The sequence below is a fragment of the Nuphar pumila genome, unplaced genomic scaffold, assembly GCF_984573655.1.
Source record: "Nuphar pumila unplaced genomic scaffold, dmNupPumi1.hap1.1 HAP1_SCAFFOLD_562, whole genome shotgun sequence".
Classification (NCBI taxonomy): domain Eukaryota; kingdom Viridiplantae; phylum Streptophyta; class Magnoliopsida; order Nymphaeales; family Nymphaeaceae; genus Nuphar; species Nuphar pumila.
In genome coordinates, this window is record NW_028323400.1 from 28,127 (window position 1) to 52,210 (window position 24,084).

The following is a 24,084-nucleotide window of genomic DNA, read 5'->3' on the forward strand; positions in this document are numbered from 1 at the left end:
GGCTTTTGCTTTCGTATTTACTACTTACTGTCTTTTAATTCAAGGGCACGGTTTCACGATCCTTGTCGCCCAGGCTCTTACTTTTCACATTATTGTCTTTCATTTTTGGCCTTGCCATCGACTCAGCGTATTCAGGAGGGATACCTTTTCCACTATTTTTACCCGATATGTCTGGGGAAATCCTTGATCTGGGACAAGATCAAGTTGTTGGGTGATGGGTTCTTTTGCGAAGCCCATTTACCAAAACCAGTGTCGAGAAAATCACCCAGACACTGCATCATCGGATGCGAGATTCGAGAAAATCACATATGTAGGCAAGTTGTTGATCATTTCGAAAGATTTAGAATGTTAGAATAAAACATTATATCTTTGTGAAACACACTCCTGAGGCTCCTATTAAGGACCTATACCCCTTTCCTCGTAGTGTACTCCTGAACATGAGAAGCATGTTAATACTACGACGATTGGATGAGATGGTCTCATGACCTCAATTAGTGCTTTGTGCACATTGTTGAAAACACATAAAATAATGGGATCGCCTTTATAGGCAAGATGCTCATTTTGGTCTAATGGACCAGAGCATGAAGAATGAGGCAACGGCTAAGAAACCCCGTCGCGCTCGATTCATCCTGGCTTCATCAAGAGAGAGGACGAAGGGTATCAACTCCGATGGACAGACCATTTATGGCTTTTTACTGGCAAAAGACCCATCTTCCCCAATCATCAGAAGTTAGGGGGGATAGGGGCTACATAAGTTAGCCTAACACTTCTGCAGAAGTTGGATGCATCCCTATCAGGCCTTGGGGACTTACTCTCTCGACCATCAGTCGTCTCCATAGGAATAGGATTCAGTCAGACAACCGAGGTATCTTAAAATACTTAACATAATGAACACTCGGCTTGGTCTCGGTTGTTTCGACTCATGTGCCATGTATGTACCCGCATGGCGGGTTAACAAGTAATAACTAAATTGAGCATGCTCACCTTTCAGTTTGTTGCACTTAGCTTGTTTCTCCAGTTTATCTCCTTAGCTTGCTTGCGTAAATTGCTTGTTTAAGCCTTCTTGATTAACTTATTTGCTTAGTTTTCCCGTTACTACCTGCTGCATAAATTATTTATGCCTAATTTAGTTCTTTCTGTTTTTGTGCTCACCTACTAGTTTTTCACAAAACTAACCCATTTCATGGGTACAGGTGACGAATAGGTGCATCACAGGCGATGACGCGACTGCGAGATGACTTCAGGATCCACTGTTTCTGTTCGTAGTTTTTCTCCTAGACATTTTGGTTTTTGTTACAGTTTTTCCTGGAGAAAATCCAAATTTTGTACAAACCTGACACTCTCTTTTAATAGAAGAAATGATTTTCTAAGTACTATTGCATATCGTCCATGGTAAATCTTGTTCTCTCGCTAACGTGCCCAAAGTTGTCAAACTTGTCATTTTTCTTTTAAATCATTTCCGCAGATTTAAAAAAAATAACTCTGTAAAGAAAATGAATTTTTCAACTATTTCAAAGGAATTATAAAGTTCAAAATTTTGGGGCGTTATAACTTGGTATCAGAGCAGCTCGAAACAGTGAATTTTGGTCATCGAGCATCCGCATCGAGCTGTAAGTAACTTAATTTCTCTTTTTTTTATACTATTAGACTAGAGCACACCTTACATGAGTATTTGAGGTTTCTTGTTCAAAGAAAATGAACCCTTCGAATAGTTCGAGATTGGGACGCAGAAGAGGCGCACGAAAGAACGCGTTGTCGTTCAGTTAGGGGCAGAAGGTCTGTGGTAGGAAGACTTGATCGTTCGACTACCGGTTCAGAATGTTGGACTAGCAGGCCGCCTCTTCCCACTTTTGCGGATTCTTAGGGCTTTACGCTTCCGAATGCTTACCAAGCACCACTAGCCACGACATGGGCAGCAGTGCACTTTCGAGAAGGTGGTCGTGTGCCAAATCATGTTTTACTTAATCGGCACGCTTCTCTGGAATCCTCTGAAGCAGAATCTCCCTGGCAAGCCCAAATGAAGTGCGAATTCTGTGGTGAAGAAGGACATACAATAAATAATTGTCAACTCAGGGAAGCGTACGACAGAAGGGTGTCTGCAGCACAAGATCTGGATGACACAATATCCTCAGTCCAGGGTGCTTTAGACACACCAACGTGTGATGGACAGATATTACCACAAGAGAGTACTCAGGACGTCGCTCCACCCACTTATATGTCTTCTCCCAACTCACCAATATACACACCAACCCCAAACTCACCGCAGTACATATCAGATTCTCCGGTGAACACTCCGGCTTCACCGCTGTACATATCGAATTCTCTGGTGTACACACCGACTTCACCGCAGTACATACTGGATTCTCCGGTGTACACTCCGGCTTCGCCGCCCTATGCGCTGAATGCCTCGCCACATTACACCCCCACGACTCCTATTCACGGGCAAGGAGTCCCGAATGAAGATTTGCATCCTTTTCCCCCTCTGCGCTGGTTAAGACACACGGGTATCGCAAGAGAGTGCTTGAAAAAGTACTCTCATCATCCCTAAAAAGGAGATAAAACGCGTTGCTTTTTGTACCCGTAGTCGGTTTGTGTTTTGCTATTGTAAGTAACTTCTTGTACCAGCACGGTTGGGCTTTTGTAATCTCTATTACTCTGAAATACGATAACCTTTTTTTATATTATTCTTTTTCTCTCTCTTGAGCCTCTTCTCATGAGTATAAATACGGGGCAAAACCCTACCACAATGTATGCTTCTTACGTGTTTTGAGATCAATAAAATATTACTTTTTTATCTCTTGTTCTTGTCCCTCTAGTGGGTGCTTGTGAGTGAACCTATTTGTGGTTCTTTGTATGTTCATTTTGGTGTTTTGATGGAACTCTTTGAGTGTCCGCTTTATTGATTTTGTAAATATCTTTAAGAAACCTCGTTTCCTGTCATGGTAGGAGAGCTTAGTGATCAAGAGAAATTATTTTTGGTGCATTGGGAAGTGTGACACTCTAAATTTAAAAGTGTTGAAGCTCTCTTGTAATCTCTATTCAAGTGTTAGTAAGATCGCAATTGTGTTTCAAGTGATAGATTGGTGGTGCTTGCTTGGTGAAGGAGTGTTCGTGCCCTTGATCGGTGGCCTTTGCTTGATGGTGGAGTGCTCTTGATTTCCACTTTTGCTCTTATTCTTTCTTCTCTTCTTTATCTCCTTCTCTCTACTCATTTGCTTTATCTTTGCCCTTGTAAAAATAGATGACAATGAAAATGTCACCATAAAACCCATCAAGCCCAATGATTCAAACTATGTAACATGAACTTAAATTATAAAGCACCTCATATTGGGAAAAGGGTTGTGGTAGTGGATGTGATCGATTCAGAAACCAAACTAATGCTTACTAAGATAAAAGGAGAAAAAGAAGCATCTCTTACGAAGGTAAAAAAGACCAATTTGATAGTCACTTATGTGAAAAAAATAAAGAGTGGAGAATGGGTCATGCCAAGATTATGTCTTGCTTCATCAGTAGTATCGATATCAAGAAGTGTTCGAGTCTAGCTAAATTTGAACATGCAAATAAAGCATAGAACTATCTTAAGAGAATGTATTTTCTTAAAGATATTGCTCACATATGCAATATCTTTGGGGTCTGCGGTCCAAAAATTTCATAAATTTTGGGGTCTGATTTGCACAACATGACAACATTGAAAATCAGCACTTATTCCACACCTTATAGGTGGTGGTAGGACAAACAAATCTCTCTTATATATAGATATAGGGAGAGAGAGAGAGAAAGGACTAGCTGCCTACAGCTCTCCCTGCATGTGCGCACATCAAAGTTGTGAAATCGACTTTTAGTGGCAGTTAGCACCTGCCACTAAAAGGTGTTTTTGAACACGCAATTTATGCTCGGGGTGCATCCATGCCGTCCATCATCCGCGATGGACGACGCTGGGGAGTAGGCTGCCATAGGCAACTACTCTCTATCTATCTATATATATAAGGCACATACATATGGGTCCATATTTGGTGCTACTGAAGGCATGGAAAATCACCTTCTTTTCATATTTTTTAGATTTTTTTTATAGATTGGACCTTACAAATGTGATCTACAAGGTTTGTTAGTAGAAAAAGAGTTTTAAATCATGTAAGCAGGGTTTTTTAAGAGCTTAAAAAATCAACAGCCCACAATGCACTAAAATTTCATGACTCAAAATTATATTTTTAGATTGAAATAGCATAGTCCAAGGTTTGATCATTAGCAAAAAAAACTATGCTGAATACATCTATGTGATTAGATTGAGTCGATAAAGCTCGAACCTATGATTTCCATGTCATCAATTACAAACATTTAAACTAAGGAAACTCTATCACATGCCCTTGAATCTACAGGAGACAGACTTGGTGATGGCAAGAGCTTCCCAGTCACTTATCACGATGGCAATTAAAAGGATGTCAGTAGCACACAAGCAAATATTACCTCCTGTACCCGATAATACTATCCAACCATGAAGCTTGTCATACCAACTAATAAGTAACAAAACTACATAATTTAACTTGATTACAAAGAAATGAAATTAATTATGAGAGAAGAAAAGCAGGTATACCTATCAAGCATTGCTGGACAAAAAGTGCCTAAGAGAATGAAAACACTGTTCATCTATGAATAGATTAAGAGAGAAATCAAGTTATACCTCATGAATAGCTGTGTCCATTGAAGATGCAACTTCTGAATCCAGAAATAGTGGTTTACCAGATATGTAGAAGTCCATGATTGCTGCAAAAATTTCAGGTTTCAAGATGTCCCAAGAAGATTCCTCAGATTTTGTTACTGTCACGAAATCTGATCCAAAGAATACTCGTGATACCCCTGGAGTTGGAACGCTATGGATTAACTGAGAGAATCAAACTCGTGACATAAATGCCATTTCCTAAACTAAGAGAACAAGCCAAACAAAAAAAATACATCGTCCCTTTGTTCTTTTCTTGAACAAACAATCAAATTTCAAGGTCAGTGAAATAATGTGTGCTAAAGACCATGACCATATAAAAGAGGAAAAGGTTCTGACATATTATTCGAAAAAGAATCGCTTACAAATGTTGTCATGTGAACACTATTTTTTTAATTGAACATGGGACTTGGTAACTTGCAATTTGAACAATAATAATTTGGAGATGAATGATCTTATATGCACATACACTCTCAAATTCAATTGAATCACTGTGTGAATTATGAACTTGAGTAACTTTGTTTTCAATCAAATAGTTTTGGATATTGGCCATGAAACATAATTAGCCAAAATACATAACAGTAAAATTTTCCAATCTTATCAGAAAAAAGAAATTTTGTGAATAAAACAAGGGTATCCTGTGTCATTTGACTCAAAAAATGATTCACTACTTTAAAAGAATATGTATAACGGCAATATGTTCAGATTAGTGACACAAAAATCTTCATGTCATTAATCAATATGAAAATAATTCTAGCAACCAAGGGCATCTCATGCCCAAGGAGTTTCTGCAGACATTGTTTAGGGACAACAGGGTAAGGCTCAACACATGCGTGCATGCACACACTCGCACATGCACAAAAAACAGCAAGCAATAATTGGGTGTCAGGCATTGCTTTGCCTGGCTCACTCAAGGCATGTATAGGTCACTTAGAATCAGGGCTGGCAGTGGATTGGATATGTGTTGGGTATTCAGCTCGATCTAAACCCTAATTATCAACCTGAGTATTACACACATAGCATCCAGGCTTCCATTTACTTGACCCGACAGAACCCACATCCAACTACATATAATTTGGGCAGGTTCGGGTGCACCCAAAATCGGACATCTGACCCATGACAGATTGCACAGAATTGCCCAAGATTACAAAATGTCACAGATATCACTAGGATTTTGAAATTCTCACAATTTTTTCACATGCCACAAAGATTTTGATACTATCACAAGATTTTTCAAAATATTTCTTGTCTACAATATATTGTGATAAAACAATTATATAATCACAGTTTTGTACTTCTTTACTTTAAATTTTTACATGTTTTTATTATTTTCTTATATTTTTACTTAAAAAATCTACAATGTGTTTCTCAGTATTTCCCAAGGAAAACAAAAACTACAATTAATCACAAGATTTCCATTTCTCCTTGCTAAGAAAATCATGAGAATGAGATCTATGACCATGGTAATTGAAAAAGAAAAAAAGAAGACATGAAAATAAAAATTAATTTATTTAGAAAAACTGTATGAAAATTGATATCTAAATATTTGAGATCACATCATTCTATAGAATCTATACATCCACCATGCATGACTAGTTAACTTAAGCACAAGTGTAATACTTATTACTAAAAAAGATTGGCTCAAAAAAGAGTAAAAAAGGTCACAAATTGTTAAAATATATGTACTCATGTATATATATATATATATACCCGATTAAGGGTATTTCTATAATTCTGCCCAATAGGGTCATATTAGTCTTTTCCATCTGTTTTCCTCTTTTTTCTTTTTTCTTTTTCCTTTTCTTATTTTTATTTTCTGTTTTTTTTATACATGCATTAAATACATGTTGCATTGGGGGTCCCAACCAAGAGTCATTTGACCAGAGTTACCGGAAGCGCCTGGGCGCATGGGGAAGCGCGCTTCTCCAAAGCGCGTTTCGAAAGTGCGAAATGTCGTGCTTCCGAAACGTATAGGGAAGCACATTTTTTTGGGAAGCGCACTTTCCAAAAATGGGAAGCGCATTTCCCTTTTATGGGAAACACATTTCCCCCTTGCTTCCCCATTTTTTCATTTTTTTTTTCGCTTCCTAGGTCACTTCCGGTTCGCTTTCGAGACGGTTCGTAATTTTCTTCTAAGTCATCCCACGCTTCCCGCTTCCTAAATTTTTGAAAGTGCCTTGCTTCCCGCTTCCCGTATCGCTTCTCGCTCCCGACTGGTAACTCTGCGTTGGACCCCCAACTGACACAAATGTGTCCGTTGGGGGCCCAACGACTCCTTGTTGAGCCTCCCAATGCCCACTCCCTCTCCTTTTACTCTCTCTCTCTCTCTCACTGTCTTGCCTATAAATAAAGGGGTAGACCCCTTGGTAATGTAAGGCCTTTTCAAGCCCTTTTGCTTATAAGATTGTTCTTTCTAGCAAGCCCTTGTTGGCTTTTGTCTTTGTCTATTGTGGACTTGTTCTTTGCATCTTGTTTGTGAATGTCCGTTATAGGGAATTGTTTTTATTTTTGCGTATTTTAATTTATGGTATCAGAGCAAGGTTGTGCTCTTATTTTCTTTTAATTTGATCCATACTTGTGTTCCCTTGTAAGTTGGCATCTCTCTTCTAGTTTCTCCTATTTCTATTTCACCATGGAAGGTGAACATAAGATTGACCTTACCTTCAAGTTAAATGGTATTAATTACTTGGTATGGGCATCTGCCATGGAAAACAACCTCAAAGGCAAAAAACTTTGGGGCTATGTGATGGGCACCATTCTGGAACCACAGCTACAACTCACCAAAATGAGGGAGGCCAAGAAAAAGCATTAAAAGGAGGAGCCCGAATTAAAGTCATTGAAGATCACCAATTGTTGATTGAAGATTGGGAGAGCAAGCATGCAAAAATACTTGCATGGTTTATGAATAATGTGGAATTAAAAATTTGTGCAAATATTGTTAAATTTCGCAAGGCCAACGAAGCATGGTTCTTTACGTACACTCAAAAGGACCTCGCTAGATAAAAAAATTCAAAGAAAAGATTCACACCATTAAACAAGGGGACATGAGTGTCCGTGATTACTTTAGCTCTCTTAGTCCCTTGATGAGCTATCCCTCCTAGAACCCAAATGGGTAGATAGTGAGGATGTTGAACTTAGAAGGCAACAAATAGAAAAAGAACACATTTTTCAATTTTTGCATGAGCTTACACTGGAGTATGAGCAAGTTAGATCTTCTCTCCTCCATAGATCTAAGCCTCTTCCCCTAGAAGATGTTGCTGAAATATGCCAAGAAGAAACCCGTCTTGGCATGGTTAAGGGGGGAGTTGAAGTCTTAGCAATTTCCAAACATGAAAACCATGTTAGGACTTATAAGCCTCCTCATTTTGGAAGACAAAATACCTATAATGGAAACTATAAGAAAGTCATATGTCATCATTGTCAAGAATCGGGGCACATAAGGCCCAACTGTCCAAGAATAAATGAAGCTCCAAAACCAAGAGTTGCTTCTGTTGAAGAAAGCACACCAAGGAAGGAAGATTCAACAAAAGGAAAGGATTCTTTTTCTCTTGCTCAACTATCTGAGACACTTCAACTGCTACTCGAATCTCCATCTACATTGGGTGTCGCCATTGGCTCCTCCTCTCTTCCAGGTATGTCCTCTTGGATTCTTGACTCCGGAGCATCCTTTCATATGACACCTCGTGAGAATGGGTTATCTGACTTATGTCCTAATTCAAAAACCTCTTTGGCACGCCTTTACAAATTAAGAGTTTTGGAACTCTAAGTTTTTCCAAAAAATTTCTTGTGCCAAATGTGAGGGTGGTACCTCAACTAAATTTGAATCCTCTTCCTGTTTCTCAAATATGTGATCATGAATGTGAAATCTCCTTCTCAAGTAAAGGTTGCTCTATACAGGAACTCTGGTCTGGGAAGCAAATTGAGCAAGGCCATAGGAGGGGAGATAAAAACATTAAAACTTGGCATCAAAGACTTGGACATCCAAGCTTCTCAAAAATGTATTCTTTTCATTTTGGAAAAAATTTTTGTAATGAGAAACATTTTGTTTGCAAGATGAAATCTATTCATTTTCCAAATAGAACATTTTTTGACAAAAAAGACCATTTGAATTAGTTCATTCGGATGTTTGAGGCCCTTCTTTGGTCATATCGAAAGGTGGATACTCCTATTATGTTACCTTCATTGATGACTTTACTAGATATCTATGGATTTATTTTCTTAACCTAAAATCCGATGTCTTTGCCTTTTTTAAAAAAATTCATATGATTGTCAAAAATCAATTTTTAAGTATTATATCTATTTTTAGAACCGATTCGGGTGGAGAATACCTATCGAATGAATTTCAAAAGTACTTAGAAACAAATGGAATTTGTCATCAAAAATCTTGTCCTAGAACTATTCAACAAAATAGTTTAGCCAAAAGAAAACATAGACACATTATGGAAACCACTAGGACACTTCTTATTTCTAAAGAAATTCCTAAAAGCTATTGGACTGAAGCAGCCTTTAACAACAACCTACTTGATAAATAGAATGATATCTTCATCCTTGGAAAATACATCCCTATATGAAAAACTATTTGAAAGAACTCCCGATTTTAATAGATTAAGAATTTTTTGGTGTAAATGCTTTGTTCTTTCACATAAAAGAGATAAATTATCTCCAAAAGCTATTAAGTGTTTATTCTTAGGATATGGAGAAAATAAAAAAGGATTTAGATGCTTCGACCCCAAAAGCAACAAATTATATGCTTCTAAAGATGTAACCTTTTTAGAAAATGAAAATGCGTTTGAGAAAACTAAAGATATTGATGAAAGCGAATATGCTTTCTTATTTGATCTTCTTCCTCAAGAAGGAATGACTCTTCAAGAAGAGGTAATTTCTAATGATAATTTGTTAAATGACCAAGATGGCATTCCTCTCAACAATGTTGAAAACGAAAGCGAAAACGATGTCATTGATAGTAGACTAATTCAAACATATGCCCAGTGTGGCCAACAAGTTCCCATAAATGCTTTAGAAAAATACTCCCAAGGGTCCAACATAGAAGAAACCTCTTTAAAAAGATCCAATCGAGTCTCTAATCCTCCTAATAGGTTTGTCTCATATGAGTCTCTAACACCAAAATATAGGGCATGCCTATTTGCGTTACACTTATTCCATGAATCATCTTACTATAATGAAGCCAAAAACATTCCCCAGTGGGTCGAAGCCATGAACTTGGAACTTAGTGCTCTTGAAAAAGCAAAAAACTTGGGAAATAACCTCGTTGCCCACTGGAAAGAAATCAATTGGGTGTAGATGGGTCTATAAAGTCAAAACTAAGAGTGACGGGTCATTAGAACGCTACAAGGCTCGACTAGTAGCAAAAGGATACGCTCAAGAATACGGTATTGACTATGAGAAAACTTTCGCTCCCGTAGTTAGGATGACCAGTGTTAGGACCCCTTATTGTTGTTGCTTCTGTTAAAAATTTGCCTATCTATCAATTAGATGTTAAGAATGCATTCTTAAATGGAGAACTAAATGAAGAAGTTTACATGGATCCTCCGCCAAGAGTGTGTATTGGTAATGATAAAATTCTCAAACTTAACAAAGCCTTATAGGGTTAAAGCGAGCTTCAAAGGCTTGGCAATGATAAATTTAGTAATGTAATGTCAAGTTTGAATTTTCGCTCTTGCTATACTAACACTGCTTTGTTTGTGAAAAGTGCAAGGTCTTCAGTTGTTATTCTCTTGCTTTATGTTGATGATATGATCATCACTGGAAGTGATGAGCAAGGGATTAATGATATTAAAAAAGTTCTGAAAGAAAATTTTGACATGTCTGATCTTGGTTTCTTAAGATATTTTTTAGGTATTGAAGTAGCGTACTCTCCTCGGGGATACATTCTATCTCAGATGAAACTTGTAGCTGACATTTGTTTAAAGTTTGGCATCACAAATGACAAGAAGACAGAAACCCCTGAAGTTATCAATGCCAAGCTGAGGTTGGAAGATGGAACTCTTCTTGAAGATCCCACTCTCTATCGCCAACTTGTTGGGGTCTCTGATATACTTATCCATCACTCGGCCAGACATATCTCATGCAGTTCACTCCGTCTGTCAGTTTCAACATGCACCTACAACCGTGCACATGAGTGCAGTCTTAAGAATCATCAGATACATTAAAAATACTATAACTAAGGGAGTTTTTCTTTCCTCTTCTTCATCACTTGATTTAATTGCCTATACTGATGTTGATTGGAGAGAAAATCCCAATGATAGAGTCTCAACTACTGGTTTTTGTGTATTCTTAGGTGACTATGATTTTCTGGAGATGCAAGCAACACAAAATATCGTTGTCCTCAACGGAAGCAGAATATCGTGCAATGGCTACTACAACCATGGGGCTTGTGTGGCTTAGAAGTCTCCTCAGTAATATGAGCATAATCATCTCTATACCTTCGAAGATGTGCTATGACAATAAAAGTGCAATTTATATCGCAAGCAACCACACCTTCCATGAGCGTACTAAACATATTGAGATGGACTGCCACTATGTTCGTGATGAATATCTAAGAGAGACTATAGCTTTGCGTACGTTACATTTGAGTACCAGTTAGCGGACTTCTTCACCAAGGCTCTTATTGCTCCATGTTTTATATTTCTTCTCAACAAGCTTTCGGTGATGTCCCCGTAAAGATTGAGGGAGGGTGTTAAAATATATGTAATCATGTGTATATATATAAATATATATACTAATATCCCATTATATCCAATTAAGGGTATTTCTGTAATTCTGCCCAATAGGGGCATATTAGTCTTTTCCATCTTTTTTCTTTTCTCTTTTTTAATTTTTATACATGCATTAAATGCATGTTGCATTGGGGATCCCAACCAAGAGTCGTTGGACCCCCAACAGTCACAAATGTTGTTAAAATATATAAATATACATGTATAGCAACTGAAATACCCAGCAAGGGTATTTCAGTCTTTTCACTGTAATAGGTGTCAGCCCATTAGAGGCTGACAACCCTTTTTCACCTTTCTATTTTTTGTTTTTGACTGTTGGGCCAGCTCTAATATAGCTGTTGGAGCTGCTTCCAACAGTCATAAATATGACTGTTGGGAGCAGCCCAACAGCCATATTGGCTGCCCCCTTTAGCCTCTTGTATTATAAATAGGCCTCATGGCCTTTGTATTATTTCATCTTTTTTTCAAGAGAGTTTTGTATGCAATATACTTTCTCATTTGACCCTTGTGTGGGTGGTGTGATTATTCAATCAAGTGTTCCCACTTGATTGAGGTGTGTGTTCTTGCATATTCATCGGATTCGATCCACTTCATTACAAATGTGACTGTTGGGGGCCCAACGACTCCTTGTTGGGCCTCCCCATGCCCACTCCCTCTCCTTTTACTCTCACTCTCATGTAAGGCTTTTTCAATCCCTTTTGTTAATAAGATTGTTCTTTCTAGCAAGCGCTTTTTGGCATATTCAAATACATGGCATCATCTACAACGAGAGAAAAAAATGAGCTTTTATTTTATATTTAGACATCTATGAAAAGTCATTAAGTGAACCATGGGTCCAAAACCCAGCAAAATAGTTTGGAAATGACAAATGAAAGTGAAAGCAGGAAAAAAAAGACAAAATCATGAAATTTAAGAGGCAAAAAGATCGTGAATTCCCATGGCGACATGAATGAAGGGAAGATTCCCCATTCTTTTAAGATTATTGCTTGTGGGTAGGGTTGAAAGAATCCTAAACCTCTGCACCACATTGAGGCTTATTTGACCGTAATAACTTAGTCAAAAGGCCTAGGGTTAATATATTATTGCCAACAGTCAGCTGGCTTGCCTGGCAAGAATAACATAGCATACACATAGAGACGCCATGCATTATACCTGGAATGTTTATTTTGCAACACTATTTTTTATGTTTTAAATACAAGGAATTCAGAAGCTGGACCTATACTGTGGCAAATGATGAAGATTCTAAGTAACTTTGTGTTTAGGAATAATGAAAGGGCAATAACTCTAAAATAGGTATGTGAGTGGGTTGGACCTGGGCTAACCTAAGCAAGTCTAAGTAGGTTTTGAGTACCTGGACTGAGATCTGATTGATCATCTAAAAATGTCCACCAAAGTGTCCCACTCATGTTTTAACAAGTATCGGCATGGCATTGGAGAATCCATTTCTTTCCTGTTAGAGCTTTTTCATCTTTTATCTTGTTTTCAATTTTCTTGTTCTTCCTATCCTGCTTTATCCTTCCTATGGTTTCATTTTGTTCTTCTGAACAGGAGTTCCTAAAAGGAAGGCAAGCCATAGCACTATATATAGGCCTTCCAACTCAACTAGTTGGTTAACTGTTTCCTTCTATGTCAGGCAGCTCCTGGATTGGTATTGGCTGATCAATGCTTCTATTTTTGCAAAATTTGGTCTGTTTAGGCTGTCCCTAGAAGAACTGTGGGTATGGTGGAATTGATGGTTTTCCCTGACGTAAGGAGCAGAGCTCAATAGCATGTCTGTATCTTCCTTTTTGATCCTCGTGATCATTCTACTGTTTTCCCTGGTTCATTCATGGCATTAGCCATCTTGGCTCCTTCCCTATTTTATAACCATTTTCTTCACAACTTTTCCTAATCTCTCAAAAAAAACAGATAGATTGCTTTTGCATTGACTATATATATTCCGAAGGTGGTGAACCTATCAAGTATTTTTACCATAAAGATAATCGTATGAAATAAACCTCACCAAGAAATAAAATGTACTTTCAAATAAATGATTATCAATGAGGAAGCAAAATAAAGTTGCATGGCTATGTTATTCATACCATCAATACCAAAAAGTGTCTTTGCAAGGGGCGAGTTCAAAGCTGTACGGGCATTTGGGAAGTCTGCACTTCCAAACTCCATAACTGGCTTACCAGGATAGAACATAAGTGATGAAGGGTTTGGAGTTGACTGAGTCTGGATGAACATGCTTCTCTTCTGCCCTATGAGAACAACAAATTGGAAGAGTTATCAAAACGAATAACTGACAAAGCTCAAGATCTTCTCAAACATGACATGATAATGGTAATCATATGCTTCAGTGTGCCTTGATATACATACATAGATACATATGAATTATGAACATATAACAAATATAAAGGAATACACGTTAAGTTGTATATATATATATATATATATATATATATATATATATATATATTATTTATAATGATGTAATAGGTAAATACCCATTAAGGGTATTTTGGTTATTTCAGTCCTTGTAATAGGTTGTACCCATTAGGGCCACATTAGTACATAGAGTTACTAGTCAATAGAGCTGTTGAAACAGTCCAACAGCTCTATTGAGGTCTCCCTCTCTCTTGTATGTGTATAAATAGGGGCTTTTATCCCCTTTCATTTCTTAATGCTTCTCTTAAGCATTCATGCTCAATAAGATAATTTTTTTTATGTTTTGCGTTATTCTCTTTAGTTCTTTAATGTCTTGAATGCACTTAGTGCTTGTGTTGTGCCTTTGTGCTATTGTATTGTCCCTTAGTTGGACTTATGTATATGTGTGTGTGCACTTTGTCTTTATAATCTTGTGAGCCCTTAGAGGCCCTCATTTTGTATCTTAGCATATTTCATTACAACATATAAGGTACATATCTTCTACCGTTTGTTGTACCCATAATTGCAAGCTTAGTCTAGTCAATCTGACCTGCAGGGATTGCATCTTGGATTGTGTCATTTTGACGTAAAAATGTTTCTCTGAGTCATTAAGTTTTAGTGCATTTTTGAGCCATTGATTTTCACTTGGAAACCTGCTTACATGGCACAACACAACACATATTACCCTCCAAATGTGATCTACATGTTTGATTTAGTAGAAAAAGACCCTTGGATCATGTTTTCCAATGTGAATGACGAATTTTTTTAGAGGTTGAAAAATTAAAGGCCTACAATGTACCAACACTCAAAGTTGAAAAAATATAATCTATGGGTCAATTCCTACTCTTTTGACCATGGCATCAGAGTTGGTCAAAATGACCTCCCCTTATGAGTTTCAACTAGGAGGTTTGGAACCCTTAGAATAGTCAATACTCTCTCTCTCTGAACCCCCCCCCCCAACTCCCTCCAATTTTGGCAACACTGATGGGTATTGAAGGAGAAGCCCCATTTCTTTCTTTCCTTTTTTTTTGGTTACACATAGGATTCTCCAAATGTTATCTACATGTTTGGTTTAATGGAAACCACCCATAGATTACGTTTTTCCAACATGTGATCAGATTTTCTAGGGGTTAAAAAATCAATGGAATAAAATACACGTATTTTTCACCCTTCAAAGTTCAAATTTTTACATAAAAAATATACAATCCAAGGGTTGTTTCCTATTATCTTGACAAACACATCCATGGGACAAACACGATCTGCCCCTATGAGTTTAACTAAGGGGTTTAGAATCCATGAGTGCAGCCAATATTTTCCCTATATATAGGGAAAATATTAGCTATCTTCGAGTATCCCCTAGTAGAAACCACCCATTCTTTCACATTTTCCTGGTTTTTTTGTGAATCAAGCCTTACGGATATGATCTATATGGTTTGCTTAGTGAAAAACATGCTTTAGATCATCAACGGCGTCACATACTAAGGACTACAAAATCCAATAGTCTATAATGCTTCAAATTTTGAAATTAGGAAAATCATAAATTTATGTCGAAACCGCCCAATCCAAGGTGCATTTCCTAATAAGTGGACAATGTTGAACGTGTTCCTGAGGTCAAACTGGCTAAATAAAGCTCACACCTATGAGATACAACTAAGAGAATACTGTACACTAGAGTGTAGCCAATATTCCACCCCACCTCCCCCTCCTCCCACCAACACCCCCCCCCCCCACACACACACACACACATATATATATACCACTTATTGTCATTTGGGAAAGTAGTCCAAACAAATTCCATAATGGCATACACCTTGCTATATTAGTTGTCATATGAACAACTAAAACATAAAGTCAGAAATATGCAATACAAAGCACCAAATGAATGACATATAATGCTGACTAAAAAATTACAGATTTGTAGTATTTAAATGTAAACTAGGAAATCCACAATTAATAACAAAACATTAAGGAAAAAAAAACTCAATCAATTCATATATTTCATGAACAATAACATAGATGAAACTAAATTTTGGCACAATACCATACTGGCCACAAACTAGAAAATATGATAAACAAGGCCAATTTACTTTTTTCTTGACACTTTTGCTCTTTTGTTTGGTCAAAATCATATTGCCTGACTTTTTCAAGTGATATATGTTGGCTAATTTTTTCATGCGACAACTTACATGGCGCCTGATTTTTCCAGGCAACAACTTACGCCTGATTTTTCCAGGCATCTTACATGGCGCCTGAATTTTTCCGGTGACACATTTAGACAAGTGGTTTGACCAAGATGCCTAAAATTTTCAGGTGACAAAAGGGAAAAACCATCAAGAAAAATCAATTTCCCAAATTTGTCTAATTTCTAATTTTCAGCCAATATCAGTATCGTGCCCAAAAGCTAGTGACATCTATGTCTTTATCGATATAATTTATAGGTATTGGGAAAGGATTGGAATTGGAATATACTCATATTGATTCATAGATTCATACAGAAGAAATTGATTCAAACAATGTATCCATGAGAGAGAAAAAAAAAGATTTCATACACTTCTGGTTGAAATGTGAATCTAATAGATTTTGTACTCGTTGTTTGATTAGAAAATTGAGCAGATTCTACAAGATCAAATCATGCAACCTAAGGAATGATGGACAGGAATAAAAGAAAAGGAGAACGAAAGAAAAGAAACCAAATTCCAAATGGTCAAATTCAAACTTGAAAAGGTTCTTTCTAATTCTAAAAGAATGAGGAACAAGGGGATTGATCGAGAAAGATTTCTTCTTTTTATAAGATCGTGATTTGAACCGCATATGTTTGGTTAAAAGAATAATCTTCTCCCTTGATCATAGTCAGAAAAAGAAAGTGTTCAATTGAAAGATGAAAAAGGTGTGAATTGGTCCTTGTTACTCTTCAAGACCAAGTGGATGAAGGGAGTAGATTCTCAAACGAGGAAAAGGATCCAATTCCATTGAAAGAATTGAATGAGCGGTATGAGAAAATGTCATTTATGGTTCGAGGAAAAGGATCCAACGCCTACCTTCTTACGTATCTCCTCGCTACGAATATTATCTTTTATTGTAAGCTCTTTCGAAGATGACAATAGCACAAAATGACCAAGGAGTATGGTATATAGACTCTGGGGCAACCACTCATGTCACGAGAGATGCAGGTAAACTCTTAAACTTATCCCCTTATTTTTGATAAAAGCAGTATTGTTGTCATTGGAGATGGAACTCATCATTCCATTTCTCACACTGAGAATGCCATAATACCTTTCTTAAATTCATCCATAAAATTGTCTAATGTTCTACTTGCTCCTAATATCAAAAAGAACATTATTTCTGTCTCCAAACTTGTTGATGATACACATTCTTCTGTCGAATTTACTCCATCTTCTGTGTATGTTAAGGACCTTCAAATGAAGAAGATGTTCGTTAAAGGAGAGCGATGAAGAAATATGTATATCTTCAAAGAAGATCCTTTTGTTCGTGTTTTTGTTCCTGTTGTCTTGAAGCCTTCGTTGAAGTTCGATGAATTTTCTTCTAATAAGTGTCTTCTTAGTTTGTCTAAATGTAATAAGTCAAACATTTGGCATAGTCGACTTGGTCATTGTAGTTCCTTCTTCGTTGAAAAGCTTGTAAGAGATAATTTTATCTCCTTATCTAGTCTGAGTTCTACTTTTGATAATGAAAAATATACAAGTTGTCAATTATGCAAGAGTCATGTTCTTCCCTTCAATTCAATTAATAAAAGAGCTTCAAGACCTTTTGAGATTATCTACTCTGATGTATGGGGCCCTGCACCTACTTGTTCTCTTTTGGAGAGTCGATACTGTAAAAGTATCTCTAACAAGATACTAAGATCAAGACCTTAATATTCTTGATAGCAAACACGGCATACATGCACGATAAGAACACTTTAGAACACTTGTACACAAAAGCACAACTTACAAGAACTCACAAATGCACAACGACATAAAAAATATTAGAGCCACTTTATTGAACACTTGGGCTGCCAATAAAAGTTACGAAAATTCTAAGTCATTGATTTTCAACCCTTACATCGTAATTGGATGATGATCCCAAAGTCTGTTTCTATAAAACCAAGCGTCTAGATCACATCGGTGAAATTTAAAAAAAAAAACAAAAAAAAAACTATGAAATCTTGGTTCAAATATATATATATATATATATATATATATATATATATATATATATATATATATATATATATATATATATATTCGCGGAATAGGGAAGAAGGAGAAGAATTTACCACAAAGAGGGAAGGATCCTAGAAGTCCCCTTGCGATTCGGTGACCGCCCTTATCTTTGCCCAACAACGAGTAAGCCGACCGAGGGGGAGAGGGAGCCTCGATTGTCTCAAACCGATCTGAAACGAAGCTTCTCGCTGGGGATTCTCTATCGACGGCAGAATTGAGCACCCACACGATACTCCGAGAAGACCTCCAGAGGCGAAGCCCCGAAAGTGTCGACTGCATCTCCGTTCTCTACCTCCAACGGAAGGCCCTAATCCCTCTCTGTTCTGTCCGTCTTCTTCTGGGAGCCAACTGTAGGAATCAAATGGCTGAAAGAAAGAAGTCGAAGGAGTCAGTGTTGTGAAAACCGTTGAGGCGTAGCGAGGCGCTCCACCAAAATCTGAGGCGAGGCACTAATCCTGACAAAAATAAATAAAATCATGCCTCATAGCAAAGTGCACTAATTTTTGCACCCCTGGCCTCAGAAAGCGAGGGTAGGCAGAGCTGCGCTCCTCCCCTGCCTGACAAAGTAAAAGAGAGGCAGGGGCAAAGCCCTTGCCTGTCAACAACGAAGGAGAGGCAGGGGGCTTCACCCCTGCCTGACAAACATGCAAAGAGACAGGGGCTTGGCCCCTGCCTTATGAATACGCAACTAGGTAGGGGGTGAAGCCCCTGCCTGACGCTAGAGAAGAGGGAGGCAGGGGGCCTTGCCCCTACCTGTTGAACAATTGCGGAGGCAGGGGCGATCCCCCTGCCTAAAGAGAGAAAAAGGCGCAGGGAGGGGGCTCGACCCCTTTCCTGAACAACGAGGGTGCAGGGAGGGGGCTCGAGCCCCTCCCCTTCCGTCAAAGGGAGCAGGGAGGGGCTCGACCCCCTCCCCTATCGTAACAAGGAGTAGGGAGGGGGTTGGGCCCCTCCCCTGCTAAAGGTGGAGCAGGGAGGGGGTTCGACGCCTCGCTTGGCCGCAGGGAGCATAGGGAGGGCTCGGCCCCTCCCCTGTCGTACCAGTGAGCAGAGAGGGGCTCGACCCCCTCCCCTGCCGTAACAAAGAGCAGGGAGGAGGCTGGGCCACCCCCTCCCCTGCCGTAACAAAGAGCAGGGAGGGGGTTCGACCCCTCCCATGGCCGCAGGGAGCACAGGGAGGGCTTGGCCACTCCCCTGCCAAAAGGAGACATCGGGAAGGGGCTCTGCCCCTCCCCTGCGATTTAAGGCAGCAAGGAGGGGGCTTTGCCCCTCCCTTGCGATCGAGGGAGGCAGGGAGGTGGCTCAGCCCCTCCCTGCACAAACGGAGGGTGAGGGAGAGAGAGACAGACGAAGAAGGAGAAGAGAGGGCAGCGCGTACCTAGAGGTCGTCGGAGATAGCTCGCCAGAGAGGAGCTTGCCGGAGGGGGGTCGTTGATGGCGGCTACTCGGCAGACACGAGGAGAGTGAGAAAGGCGGTCGGGGGAGAGAGAGAGAGACGAGAGAGGAAAAGGGGGGGGGGTTCTGAAACCCCTGCCTCGCTGTCTTTAGAAGGCACGAGAGGCGGTGCCTCCGTTGGGTCCGGGTCGGGTCCGAATCCGACTCGAATCCAAGTTTAAAAAAAATCCCGGGTTTTACAGATTTTGTACAATTTCATAGGTGTTGTGCAGCATCAAGTATTATGTGAAAAAGCTCCAGTGCAAGGGTGTGGCATGCACCTACTGCTTTGCCATTTTTTCTTCATGCATTACTGGATTTTTTTATGTAGCATTGTTTAACTCTATTATGATCTAAGTGGGGTGTTTACTGTGCTCTTCTCTCTACACCAGCTTGTTCCATGGTCTAATAAACATGACTTTCCCATGGATCAACTACCTGAACTTGTAGAGTCTTTGTATCTCTCTACATTTTATCTATAATGTACAATTCAGAGAATGACGACCAAAACTCTTTTTTTCTTAATATTTTTCACTCTGTGGTTCTTGGGGTGAGGTGTGAGCCGGAGAGGATTGTTTGTGGCATTAACCAAAAACTTTTATTTATTAAATGTGGTTCCATTCAACTGAAGTTGGTGGAAGTTGTATCCACTTTTTTCTATTGGAAAGCTAGGATTAGACAGACCCCTACCAGTACAAGAGAGAATTGATACACATGGTTTCGAATCAGAATTATCTGGGAACCGATCAGGTGGCTTATGCTTCCACAGTCTGTCCCCACTGATAATACCTAACAGATCGGGTGGCTTTATTGGTTTTCAGAATTCAAATGCTGAAACAATCAAATAACCATACAACACTTCCAACAGATACTCTAGCACTTGCTGAGATTGACCCCATCCTTCTACAGCTTGGTTGATACTTCAAACCACATCAATCCTTACTCAATTATAACATGAGAATGTTGACGAACATTTAGCAAAATTTCTGTCCACCAAGCAATGTTGTAAAAATTATGACATGAGGCATACTGAAAGGGTCTATGATATAGGTGTATATCACAGTATTGCATCATATAGTAAGATGCATCACCAAAAGAATAAGCATTAAAAAAAATTAAGATTTTTTTTAAAAATCAGAGCAAAGTTATCCTCCTCAATATGGTGTTGCTAATTAAAAACTGCATCTTCTTGGACTAGCACCATAGGTACATCATTTTTTTTCTGGGGTTTATTGAATCTGTTATCAATAGACATTATTAGGACAACTGCAGTGATTTTAAAAAATATAACATTAAAACTTATGAAGATAGAGGTTCATTAATCTTTCAAAAGATTGTTTTTACCATTTTATCTATTTAAAATTTTTAATTTGCAAAACCACTTCCCAAACTGTTTCTGTTACTTTGTTACAACATTTTCTTTTTTAGCTACTACTCTTCGTGGTTCCTATGTTCTTCAAGCCCACCATTATGTTCGATAATGCCTAAATACCAGAATTTACTGCACCTTAGTACCACAAATTCTATTTAGTAACAGCCAAAGGCTTTGTTCATCTCCAGATTTCTAAAAGCGAGAAAGTTTGATATTGAGAAAGCAAAGAATATGTGAGCGGAAATGTTTCAATGGAGGAAGGAGTTTGGTGCAGACACCATCATGGAGGTAATTTTTCTTGTCTTGTGCATATGCAACCTTGAATTATTTTGGTCAGTTTATGCAGTTAAGTCAAGCTTGTTGAAATAGCTTCAATAAATATCTCATCTTATACTTGAAATTGGTATTCACTATTTGGTGGTTTCGACTTTGAGAAGTCTGCATCAACTTTTATGGTTTATTGGTAATTCTTTAAAATGCTGTGGTAGCTTGAGATAGATTTCTGTAGCTTGATTGTGACACTAACTACCGGGTATCAACTTAAACAAATTCCAGGATCCTCTTTTGGCTGAAAGCAAAAGCATTACTCCCTCACCTATGAAATTTGAATAGAGTAGTTAAGAACTTGACAAAAAGATTGAATAATGAATTTTCTGGTACAATAAGATTAACAGATTTATGTTGGTTATTTAAAATAATTGAATTGAATTATTTATGCTTTACAAAATTGTACTCCTGAGAAAGGGGATAAAGGATGAACAGAAATTGTAGACAGAAGATATGAAATTTCTTCAACAAATTTCATGCCAGCTTCAAGGTGAGGAAATCACACTTTCTTATCTGCCACTTCAAATATGGAGTTAATGCCAGGAAACCTATGTTCACCGGGATACTCCAATTTATGCTTGTGCCATGTCCTCTTATATACTAATTTAGTGAAAAGTTACCCAAGAATGGTGTATCCCATGTCCTTGTGACATAGTGGGAAAGTTATGAGTACTTTGCAAATTACTGCTTCTATGTTTTTTTTCTTTTTTCTTCGGGGAGGTGGTGAGAGACAGGTTTTGTCCCTAATAACCTTCAATCTGGGATTCTTTAAGTCGTTGGCAGTGTAATCTTATGCCATTTCTGTTTGAGTAGTAAATTGTGTGACTGACTTTTTCCTGGCTTAACTTTTGGATGCTCTTATAATTTTTCATGGCCACTGGTCTTCCATCAGGATTTTGAATTTAAAGAGCAGGATGAAGTTTTGCAATGCTATCCTCAAAGTCATCATGGTGTTGATAAGGAGGGAAGGCCTGTTTATATTGAAAGACTTGGAAAAGTCGATCCTAACAAGCTTATGCAAGTGACAACCATGGAGCAGTACATAAAATACCATGTGCAGGGATTTGAAAAATGTTTTCTTGTCAAATTTCCAGCTTGCTCTATTGCTGCAAAAAGACACATTGATTCAAGTACGACAATCATTGATGTGCATGGATTGGTATGATCTCTTTTCTCATGTCAACTTTACATTTGTTGGATGGTTATTGTCCAAGTGGAAATATTATATTTTTAGGTTCTTTTTGTCCATTCATGATCTTTCTTTTTTGAAGTTTCAAGTGTTAACTTTGGATTTTTGATTTCTCATCAGGGCATAAAAAATTTCAGCAAAGCTGCAAGAGAACTAATTGACCGTCTGCAGAAGATTGATGGTAATAACTACCCTGAGGTAACATGTGATTCTTTATTCAGACTGGATTTGACACTAACCAATTTAAGGATGAAGAAAAGCATGGAGCTTCTCCCATCAGAACTGTACAATTTCTGATAGTCCTCATTATCTTGGAAACTGCATGATGCAGACGCTGCACAGAATGTTTATCATTAACGCTGGACCTGGTTTTAGACTTCTGTGGAACACCATAAAGTCTTTTCTTGACCCCAAAACTACATCAAAGATTCATGTATGTTACAACTGCTTGTATTGCATCTTTATTATTACCATCTTCTCCTTTAGAGATTTTCAACTTTAAATGATTCATTTCCTATCAGGTTCTTGGAAACAGATATCAGAGCAAGTTGCTTGAGATAATTGATGCCAGGTAAAAGGTTTGGGCTCTATGTCGTGGACTGTAATGAGATGATCTATTGCTTTATGTTAAGATGTTTCCAGTCCTTACAAAGATATCGCGTTTTTCTACCAGTGAATTGCCAGAATTTCTTGGTGGTACTTGTACGTGTCTTGATCAAGGTGGATGCATGAGGTCTGATAAAGGTCCATGGAAAGACCCAATTATATTAAAGGTCTTATTGGTTGTGTTTCTTATGTTTTAGTTTGTATTCCATGTAAACTTTTAACGATTGTTATCTTTCTCACAGTTGCTTTGCCTCCATATGTTTGAGACTATGACTTGCCTTTGATTGTTGGCATATAGATGGTTCTTAGTGGGGAAGTGAGTGTGCCAGACAAATTGTTACTGTTTCAAATACTGAAGGAAAAGTAATTGCTTATGCAAAGCCAAATTACCCACTGGTGTGTCCTGAGGCAAACTTTTCCTTTTGAGCAGAAACAAGTTTGGTTATTCTTATATCATTTGGTGTAGCCGTTACAAATTTGATTTTGTTTCATGGTTGGATCAGATGAAGGGAGGTGATACCTCAACTGCAGAGTCAGGATCTGAAGCTGAAGAGATAGCTTCGCCAAAAGTCATAAGGGACTACATGTCAAATGTGCAGTTGACTCCAGTTCGTGAAGTAGGTTGCCTTGCTGTTGGAATATAATGCAATGTTTAGTTGATATATAGAAAACATAGCTGATGCTGATAAATCACAAGAAATGATCATGCATATGATTCTCTTAAAAACAATTTCTAGATAACAAAAGACTGCTTGTTGCACAATTTCTAAGATTGACAAACTGATCTGGTAATGTAACTTTTTTGTTCGATTCTTCTGCTGATAAATGGTACTTTTATGTGTATCCGTTCATGTCAGTGGTGCTCGTCATTAAGGCCATTCATAGACTAATTAACGTACATTAAAACGGGATGCTTGTGATGTTTGAAGCGGTTTCAGAATCTAAATTGCATTTAGATACTGATTTTTCAAATTAAAAATTTTGATAGCTATTTTAATGTGTGTCAAAATGCAAAGCATCTAAGATGGTTGACAGACACCTGAATGCTCCAACTTTGTGTTTTGCCCTTTGCCTTT

The 24,084-nt window shown here is 38.2% G+C and overlaps 1 protein-coding gene and 1 pseudogene across 2 annotated transcripts in view; one reads left to right on the forward strand and one right to left on the reverse strand.

Annotated features, from left to right (window-relative positions):
* Positions 1 to 19,587, reverse strand: part of LOC149810060 (uncharacterized) — a 44,271-nt gene extending 24,684 nt beyond the window's left edge. The window contains exons 1-4 of one of the 2 annotated variants that reach the window (XM_089994453.1): positions 19,459 to 19,587; positions 18,134 to 18,445; positions 13,530 to 13,691; positions 4,679 to 4,854 (exon numbers count right to left, since the gene is read on the reverse strand). In XM_089994453.1, coding sequence (XP_089850579.1) covers positions 4,679 to 4,854; positions 13,530 to 13,691; positions 18,134 to 18,359 — 564 coding nt within the window. In that variant the 5' untranslated portion in view covers positions 18,360 to 18,445; positions 19,459 to 19,587. Of the gene's footprint in view, positions 1 to 4,678; positions 4,855 to 13,529; positions 13,692 to 18,133; positions 18,530 to 19,458 lie in introns of both variants that reach the window. The other variant, XM_089994454.1, reaches the window with a different exon arrangement.
* Positions 19,588 to 21,078: 1,491 nt separating this feature from the next.
* On the forward strand, positions 21,079 to 23,652 carry LOC149810062 (phosphatidylinositol/phosphatidylcholine transfer protein SFH6-like; annotated as a pseudogene).
* The last annotated feature ends 432 nt before the right edge of the window (positions 23,653 to 24,084 follow it).